Source organism: Setaria italica, chromosome VI (genome assembly GCF_000263155.2).
Source record: "Setaria italica strain Yugu1 chromosome VI, Setaria_italica_v2.0, whole genome shotgun sequence".
NCBI lineage: Eukaryota > Viridiplantae > Streptophyta > Magnoliopsida > Poales > Poaceae > Setaria > Setaria italica.
The window spans coordinates 6,945,762-6,955,665 of record NC_028455.1 but is presented as its reverse complement, the minus strand read 5'-3'; the positions used below and the strand labels follow the sequence as shown (position 1 = coordinate 6,955,665).

Sequence of the window (9,904 nt, the reverse complement as noted above, 5' to 3'; positions counted from 1 at the left end):
TGCAGGCGAGCTCTCCTGGCGGCGCGGCCGGGGCGCGACGTCGGCGGGGTGGAGCAAGGGAGCAGGGGAGGCGGGTGGAGCAGGGGCGGCGTCGGCCCTGCGGCGGCGGGGTGGAATCCGCGGCTGGGGCCCTTGGCCGGCGGGGGCGAGCTCCCCGGGCGGCGCGGCCGGGGCGCGACGGCGGCGGCATGGAGCAGGGGAGGCGGGGTGGAGCAGGGGCAGGGGCGGCGGCGGCGGCGGCCCTGGGGCGGCTGGGGCCCTCGGCCGGTGGGGGCGAGCGCCCTGGGCGGCGGGGTCGGGGACCGACGTCGGCGGGGGCGAGGTCCCGAGCTGCGGGAGAGGACCGGAGGAGGCCGACGGGAGAAGATGAGGAGAAGATAAGGCCGGGGCGGAGGCGGGCGGACGCGGCCGGGGCCAGGGCCGGCGCGGGCGGAGGCGGGCGAACGCGGCCGGGGCGGCAGACGCGGCCGGGGCTGGGGCTGGCGCGGCTGGGGCGGAGGCGGCGCCGCGGGTGGAGCAAGAAGGCCAGCGTGGCATAGGGAGGAAGAAGAAGACGTTGTTAGTATGACGAGTGGGCCCCACAAACGGTGTCTAACGGAAGGAGAAAACGGTGCTCATCCCGTCTGGCGCAATCTCTCCAACCAAACAAAAAATTGGGACGACCCCATCCCATTCAACCAAACAAGAAATGGGATCATCCCATCCCGAAAAACTGGGACGGGACCGTCCCGTTCTACATTGTCTCCCAACCAAACGCACCCTTAGGGTCTGTTTGGGTTAAAGTTTAACACCCATCACATCGGATGTTTGAATTCTAATTAGGAGTATTAAATATAGGCTAATTACAAAACTAATTGCACAGATGGAATTCGCGAGACGAATCTATTAAGCCTAATTAGTCCATGATTTGATAATATGGTGCTACAGTAACTATTTGCTAATGATAGATTAATTAGACTTAATAGATTCGTCTCGCGAATTAGCACAGGGTTCTGCAATTAGTTTTATAATTAGCTCATGTTTAGTTCTCCTAATTAGCATCCGATGTGACACCGTTAAAGTTTAGCACCTCGTATCCAAACGTCTCCTTGTTCTTCCTGTTACATGCTAGTACGTGCTTTGCATGTGCCTCCTCAATGTTACCATGTGAATGATCGTTCAAAAAATGTTGCCATGTGAATGGGTATGGGACCTCATGTGCCCTGTGATACCCAGTCTCAGTCCACGTTTGTGCCGACATGTCGATTTGTCTTTGTTTACATGGAGATGCACGATTAGGGGCTAAGCAAATATTTGTGCTCTGGAAGACTGAACCTGCATTTCTTTGGCTTGTTTTCACCATTCCCGTTATAGGCAATTGATTGAGGTGCATAGACATGTTTCATTTTCATGTGTTATTAATGTTATGATTTATTTGTTAAGCAATGTAAAATTCCCATTCCCTATCTAAGTGGTCTGACCAAACTGCTTTTGCTCTTCATAGATTACCTTGCAATTTGTAGTGAAAATTTAAACTGGAACGATTAATATTTAATACAGCATCATCCTAATTCCTAAGAGCCTTGGTATATTTTTCTGCTGACACGTGTTGCAATATCTACCACAGGACTTCTTCAGCATACTCACATGGTGGATATTGCCGTGCTTTGTTGTGAAAGTCGCTCGAGAATTATTCCGCTTTTCCCACATCTTCCAGGAGTCAGTTTGGAGAGCATGTGTTGTGTTTTCTGCTTCCATCATGTCATGGATGTATTTGACAACGATAATTCTGTCATCCTGCATGCTCTTCCACCTGGTTTGCAATCTGCAAGTTATTCACTTTGATGACTATGGCAAACTTCTAGAACAAGATGCGGATCCTTTGGTCTATTTGAAAGAGCACCTGCAGCTCCGCCATAACCTCTCCAAGATAAGTCACAGGTTCCGCATGTTCCTCCTCCTGCTCTTCATTTCTGTCACAGCAAGCCAGTTTGCTATTCTTTTCAAGACAACAGCCTACATTGGCCCGATCAATTTCACCAATGGTGGTGACATAGCTGTGAGTATCACATACTTTTGCATCGACATTCAGTTGTGTGTCCTCCATTTATGTAATTTCTTGAAAAATGAGATCACTAATTTTATACTACTACCGCAGGTTTCTTCAGTTGTTCAAGTTGTGGGTCTCGTCCTCTGTTTACATGCTGCTGCTAAAATCTCCCACAGGGCTCAAAACATCTCTTCAATAGCTAGTCGATGGCACGCATTAGCAACATGCTCTACTGATTCTAATTATGTGACCACCCCAAACAGCTCTGGGAACCTTATGCCCTTTCCTGCACATCTGTTTCTGAGAGATTATTCGGAAAGTGATCTGGAGTCCCTGGAGAGTGCTGCCTCTCTGCATGGCAATTCTCAAGGCACAGCTCAGTTGGCCTCGTACATGTCTTCATACCACAAGAGGGAATCACTTGGTAAGTAACCCAAAGCTTCCTCTGGTTCTCCATTGCTTGATTGTTAACCATTCAATGTGATAGTTTGAAGAGCATGGTCCACAATGTCCAAATCGTCTCAGTGCTTATGCTTTGTTTCTCATCTGCATATAATTTCAGTGCTGTACCTGTTAGCGAATCCAGGCGGCATCACGATATTTGGCTGGATAGTTGACCGGGCATTCCTAAACACCATCCTGATGCTCGAGTTAACTCTTGTGCTCTTCGTGCTTAGCAAGACCGTTGTGATCCCAAGCAAGACACTCATGCAGAGCTACATCGGGCTCACATGATTACAGGACCCTCGCAATGCACGGATTCAAACATTCAGGGTCAGCTAGGAGGTCATGATTTGATGATGACACATTGCCAGGGTTTGCATGCCAGAGTGGGAGAAACTGGCAGAAATGGTGGAAAATTTGGTTTTTCTTAGGCGCGCAAGCGCAAATCATATGCACATCATGCCACTACAGACATTTGGGATCAGCGTGCTCCAGGCTGAAGGCTGGCTGAGGCTAAGGATGCGCCGTGTACAGTTTTGGGCGGGTGAAGTGGTCTGAGGCTTCTGTTCTCTTTTTTTTTTTGCTGTGTATATACGAAATGTATGTGCTACTACTGTAAACCAATATGATATACGTACAACAATATATTTTCTCTACCCTTTTTGTCAATCATGGGGCGGATTAGCAGGTGTATATATAACAAGCTAGATGTGCCATGATGCCATTTTGGCCCTCTTTACGACACACATTCTCTGCACTATGAAAGTGTACAATTCTCCTTCATAGTCTACTATATTCCCCTACATCAAATTTTCTCTGGTGTGCCGTTCATCAGTGCCAGAAATTTTTTTTCCTTAGATGTCTCACCATATTATTTAAATGAAAATAAGATACTTTGCAAATGATAAGGGCTCCTTGAGCATATGGTGCCCTGAGCAGTGTCCAAAATTTAACCTTAATCCTTATTGACATAAGTTTCACAAATTTGTCTCAACAATCTAATAGAATAGAAAAGAAAGAAAGCGATTTCTTCACAACTGTCCAAGGTTTTGGCTACAATCGTGCACCTCGAACAGGAAAGCTGTCGGCTATACACAACAGGCGACACAGAACAGTCAACTACAAACAAAGCTACAATTCTAGTCAGGATGGCCCGATAATGGTTGGGACGGGCCAAAAAGAATCAAAATTGGCTATATTCTATTAGAAGAAAACCTAAAGGGCTCTTACTGGAAGATGGGATGTGTAGAAAATTCAGTACATTCCTTTGAAAACTGGGCTTGTTCTGCATATGCTTGCTCCATGTTCCTCGTACTCTTCCTTTGTGTGGCAATACTGCATGGGGAAAAGCGATATCACTTAGATTCCATTTGTATCAATGAATTCGTGAGGAATGTTTGTATTCAGAACCCAGTTATAACATGAACTCATGAGTTGCAACTTGTTCGCATTTAATTGTCATATATCAGCACAGATAGCAGAAATTGATGCACGGTAATTGAACAATGCATGTTTGTTGAGGTCGCAAGAAAGTCAAGTGGTAGGTACCTCATAGAATTCTGGGTTAGATGCAGCTACTGACCCCCCGAACCAAACTGCATAACTCTGTATAGGATGGGCAACCACGTTGACTTCAATAGGCTGACAGCAGAAAACAAAAAGGTCAAATAAAAAGGTAGTATGAAATTCTTCACTTGTAGACAACATTGATTACACCAGTACAATAAAATGGAAAAGCTAAACTTGAGAACCAACATCTGTAGTTCTGCACTTACTCTCACTTCCACATGATGTTCGGCATTAGTTGCAGCAACACGTTCATCTACTATTTTCTTTATATCACTCTGTAGTCTCTTGTGGAAGTCTTTAAACATGGTAGATCCACCGGATAATACTATATTCTGCAGAAAGAATGATTCTGATAAATATCACTTCATTTACCAGTATCAATTCCTATGTCCCTGCAGAGTTCAAAGAAAGCACCTTGTACAGAGCTCTCCTTGTGTCAATTGGTGCAGATTGAACACATCTATCAATCAATTGAGGTAAAGGAGTGGCGAAATCAGCAGAGTAAATCTCAGGTTTGAAGAAGATCTGCATTCGTTGGTAGATGATTAGAGAATACAGGCCAAGCTACTACAAAAGATTATGGATACCACTTAAGGTCTTATTCAGTTAATCCCCTCCCCAAGGGGATTGAGGGGGATTGGAGGGGATTTTGACTCCTAGGGGATTAATCCCTCCCAATCCCCTCCAATCCTCTTCAATCCCCTTCAAATCGAACAAGGCTTAACAATATAAAATTATTCATATAGTGTTCTATAATAGGTACAGACCAAGGTCAGGAGGTAATGAACCAAGATATTGTGAAAGGATTAAGGCGTGTCCTAACAATAATGGCAACTGGCAAGTCTTTCAATTCTGTGAATGAACCAAGGAAACCGTGATCTCAGTTCTCAAATAGTAGCGAATCTGTATGCCAATCAAAGGATGCTTCTATACTTTGTGATTTTTCTATTCTAAACGTACATTGGTTTGACTTCTGGTGATAACAATTTAGCAATTCCACATACTTCCATTACTGAGAGCCGTGTCCTCATGAAATTCGTTGACATGGCCACAGCCCAACAATCAGTACAGCGCAAAATGGCCATCCAGTGAAATTGTATACACTCTTGGATCTAGGCTTCGGTGTCCATTCACATTGTCAATCGGCTCTTTTACTACACACTCAACAGAAATAAGGGCTCACAAGACCCATGGTGTCTTGTATGAACACTTATCTTCTCCCCAACAGTCAGGACAGTGCAAAATGGCCATCCAGTGAAATTGTATATACTCTTGGATCTAGGCTTTGGTGGCCATTCACATTGTCAATCAGCTCTTTTACTACACACTTAACAGAAATAAGGGCTCACAAGAACCCATGGTGTCTTGTATGAACACTTATCTTCTCGTTCTTATTTTACAGCAACCATATGTCAAATTTTCTGCCTCGTCTCTCAATGTACTTACAATACATGCATTATCTTTAAGAGCAATGTACGGCCAAAGGCTATGAGAAATTAATCATTAAAACACCAGTTGCAATGTACTTGTCACTCAAATGATCATATTTGGCCATAACATCATACCAGTTTGAAGGAGTATTTTGGGAACAAAGAAACTTTATGAAATTTGATGACAGAAATAGGAATAAACCTCTGGCCCGAGAAAGCGCTCATATCCGATGTCAATTGTATATGGGACCCCAGTCTTTGGTTTAATAGCTGACCAATGTTTGATGTACTTATCAGGCTTCTTGTCATGCTTCTTGAACTCCTGAAATTGTATGGAGATGCATATAAATCTAAAATATTTCTCTTTGTTTTACAAAGATTCCTAAGCATGGCCTCTTGGTGGCTGAATTTAAAGAACAACTTCATATCACAGTTGTCACACACATATATATATATATATATATAGGAAAAAATGCATAAATTAGTCTAGATAGTGAGAAGCAGAAGACCAAAAGGTATGTAAAGTCATTGTTGAGCAAATCAAGTAAACACAAATAGCATTTAAACAGATTCTCCAGCCAGGTTAAGAGTAGTTTTTACACAGGGAAGTTTTACATATAGGTTTTAATTCATTAGGGATACTTCAACTTCCATTCAACAATTTAGTTGTGACAACCAATGCAATACCTTGACAATGTCTGAGCAAGTGTAGCAATACATTTCTTTCACCTTGCGAGATATATCTAAAGAATCCTCAGGTGGCACAAGCTCACCTCTTTCCTGCAAAACCGCCAGATGACACTAATCATTACCAGAATTTATAATGTAATTGCACAACACCATTAATGAAACAACATCATGTGCCTGGCAAATCCATCATTTACAGAATGGACAACAAGTAACAATTGAGAGCATAAAGGACTAACAACAGATAACCCAAATAGTACAACTCTAGCTGTGAATATGGTTTATGTTCACCATGGTTCTGCAGTAACATGTAATTTCTTACCAGATGAGTAACTACGGTAACAGTTGAATTTCTGATTTTTAAGCATATTTTCTCCCAATCACATAATAATAGTCAAGGATAGGATGCCATTCAAATACCATGGTATTAATAAATATCACACCATTCAATTTATTCAGGTGAATTTACCCAAATAACAAGTAGCTCGATTTCATCAGACAGACCATACGTTCACTAATTGAATTTCTAGTGATAATGGATGGTCTTGTTCTGCAAGCTAACTCTACGGAGGCTCGAAACTCGAGTTTCTGATACAAGAAACGGTGACATTTTTTAGCTATTCTCATTACCGTCAATGGATTAATGTAATATAACCAACAATATAGCTTAGTACAAACTATGATGATTCACTAGCACATCATTTCTTGATCGAACAAGTGCAACGCTAGTAATAAGAATAACAAGAAATTCAGCAAAAAATATCTAGGGTTCATGCATATTAACACTGATAACTTGGAACAAGCCTATAAAAAAAATCTGCATACATATCTTCCAGAAAAAAAGATCACCTTTCAATAGTACTGAAAGTACTACAATCCGTTATAATGCTAAAAGAAACCTTTTGATTTAATAGCAAGGAACCAGCGAGAGATGCAGCCCTATTTAAGAAGATTATAAAGAACTTCTGCATCTTAATATAATCAAAACAAGATAGAGAACATGAAATACCTGTAAAAGCTGCGAAACAAACTGAGTTACATCACTTCCGGAAAGAGGAAAAGACTTTATGCTACTTCCAATTACATAGCCATTGACCACTGGCACGATGTGTGAAGCGCCATCCCCAATATCAACAACTACACCTGTCATATCGGACTGGCAGAGTATATTGGTCAAAGGTAATGAGAAGTAATGTGCTCTACCAAACAATATGTGGGCATTAAATGAAAAGGGTCAACAGACTGGATGCCATACAGTGATTGCTAATAACAACAAATGTCTGCCCTCAAACAGAAGTTCTAAAATGGAAATTGAAATTTCCAGAGTTTGACAAGCAACAGATGTATATGAAATTACGAAACTGATCTTTTTAAGAGATTCCACAATTTAAAAGAACAAATATAATATAAAAACTGAGAGCCTATCTTTTGGTATGAGATCGCTACAACAGTTTACATTTGCCATTTAAAAAGAAATCAATAAAAGTAATGCCTATCGATCAACGAAATGCAGTTTATACCATAACAAGTAATATCACACTTGATCAAACAAAAGCACAAAAAGGAGCTATTTTCAGAACCTACCGAAGGATCTGAATTCTCATCAGAAATACTTTTCAGATAGGCATATCCAGCAGAAAGGCTGAGGACAGATTGAACGGATATATATAGACCAGGGACATTGAAGGTCTCAAACATTATTTCTCCTGTACATTCACGACTTTCAGGTGTACTGACAGGACTATCTGTAAGGAGGAAATAGTGTTCCTCAGGATTGCAACGCAGATAATTGAAAATGCATTGCTGCCAAAATCTCTCCATTGTGTCCCAGTCATCAACCTGCAAACCAAGAAAAAGTGATAAGGCATACGAGCGTGGAACACAAACAAAGGACAATATCACTAACATGAATTGTATATACATACCTGACCATTATGAATTGGACTTCTTAAAGTGTACAGCCCACTAGATCTAAGACGAGATAGAGCCTCATCTCCAATAAAAAAATCAAGATCAGCCATGATGCCTGCATTGTACTGTGCTATCCAGTTTGCACTACTCAACAGCTCTTTCTGGTCGAGAAAAGATTCATTCACTGCTACGACAGTAGGGAGAGTGAAAGACGGCTCAGAGTTACCAGAAAATCCAAGTTTGCTATACCTACACATAAGATTATGGAAAAATTGTAAGGAAAAAAAATGGTGATAGTCATAGACTCCTGGTGAAGAAAGTGTGCATGTGGTACTATTAGAAAAAATCAGGAGCGGAAGTGCTACATAGATAGGCAATTTCAGAAAAACTAAAGCAATCCATAATCAATGGAAATTAGTTATATCCTAGGAAGATTCATTTTGTGCCTGTTCACTTCACGAATTGTTCTCATGACTCACAATGTTAATCTCTCATAACACAGGTGCGGAATTTTAATTGGACAACAATGTCCGAGAAGTTCATAAACTTGCCATCCAAGATGCATTCCTTACAACCTAACTTGCTAGAACCTAGTAACTGCTCCCCCTTCACATGCTATAAGTGGAAAATCATTGTAGAATCTGCTTTACAAACAAGATGTGTACTATACAAGTACAACACAAGCAGACGAAGAAATAATTCCACAATTTCCAAGAAAATAAACGACGAAAATTCACAGTTTAAGCCAACCACTCCAAATGTCCCCCCCCCCCCTCCATTACAAAGAAATTCTCAGCTGTTCCCCTGATTTTTCCTATTCCATTGCTTAGAGTTAGACTGCACAGCAATGTAACAAAACAAGCAGCACAAACAACATCATGGGATAACTTTTCAAAAAAAAAACATCATGGGATGAGTTTATCTCCCACCCCACTCGATGATTGATCTAGATAGAGTTTCCCTAAACCTAACCACCTCCAAACCATATGATGAAAATCTCCCCCCAATTAGCCAATAGCCACGGGCACCCATTTCAGCAACCAATCGCGCGCGCATGGCCAGCCGAAAAGCTCGTCGAGCACCCCCGAGCGTATACGGGGATCGCACTCCGATAAAGCAGAAACGGCATCAGCGACAACGAGGTCGGAGATGGCAAGTGGGATCGGGATTACCCTGTGCCGTTGTCGATGACGATGGCCGGGCGCGCGGTGGCGTCCATGGCTGGCAGCTCCTGCGGGTCCCCGGCGCGCTCATGCCTCCTCCGCCGCCGCCGAAGGGGCCAGGGGGCGGGGCATCGGTGTCCCCGCCGCGATCGAGGCCTCGCCTTCCCCGCGGGTCCCCCCGATCGAATCGGGGCGGGGGCGCGGCGGCCGGCGGTGTGCGGTGGGCTAGCTACCCCGGGGCCGGGGCGATCGATTCGGGATCGGGTGGCGCCCCACGCGCGCGCGGGCGCCGGAGAGAGAGATTCGGAGGAAGGAGACGAGACGGGTTGATTTGGTTGACGAGGGAAGCGGGAAGGGAGGGGAGGCAGTGGGGTGGCTTGCCCCGCACTATAGTGCCTGCCTGGGTCTGCGTGCCCGCCGCGTGGGTGGGTGGCCTCTGACTGACTCTGTCTCTCAGGAAGTGTGTTGGGGTGGGGTGTCACAAACCTAATCACTCGATTCAACACTTTTAGTCACTGGATGAACAATTACTCCATGATTGAACACTAACTAGCATATTACAAGTATCTGGAAGGATCTAGAAGCCTCTAGAAGGGTCCGGGTACAAGGGAGAGGGAGGAAGGAAGGGGATAATCGAGTCCAAGACTCGCCTCGAGCCGCAGCTCGTCCTT

General features: G+C 43.6%; 2 protein-coding genes across 2 annotated transcripts in view; one reads left to right on the top strand and one right to left on the bottom strand.

Moving 5' to 3' along the window:
* Positions 1-3,256, top strand: part of LOC101777358 — a 4,639-nt gene extending 1,383 nt beyond the window's left edge. The window contains exons 2-4 of the mRNA XM_012847092.2: positions 1,607-2,038; positions 2,138-2,453; positions 2,592-3,256. Of these exons, the coding sequence (XP_012702546.1) occupies positions 1,607-2,038; positions 2,138-2,453; positions 2,592-2,764 (921 nt within the window). The 3' untranslated portion in view covers positions 2,765-3,256. The remainder of the gene's footprint in view (positions 1-1,606; positions 2,039-2,137; positions 2,454-2,591) is intronic.
* Positions 3,257-3,412: 156 nt separating this feature from the next.
* On the bottom strand, positions 3,413-9,660 carry LOC101762208 (actin-related protein 3). Its single transcript, XM_004972899.4, has 10 exons — positions 9,243-9,660; positions 8,085-8,319; positions 7,744-7,998; positions 7,169-7,315; positions 6,160-6,252; positions 5,675-5,794; positions 4,457-4,567; positions 4,249-4,374; positions 4,022-4,114; positions 3,413-3,808 (listed from the first exon to the last, which is right to left on the bottom strand). Exons 1-10 carry the CDS (start codon positions 9,287-9,289, stop codon positions 3,728-3,730), a joined length of 1,308 nt encoding a protein of 435 aa, XP_004972956.1. The 5' UTR covers positions 9,290-9,660; the 3' UTR covers positions 3,413-3,727.
* Positions 9,661-9,904: the final 244 nt, after the last annotated feature.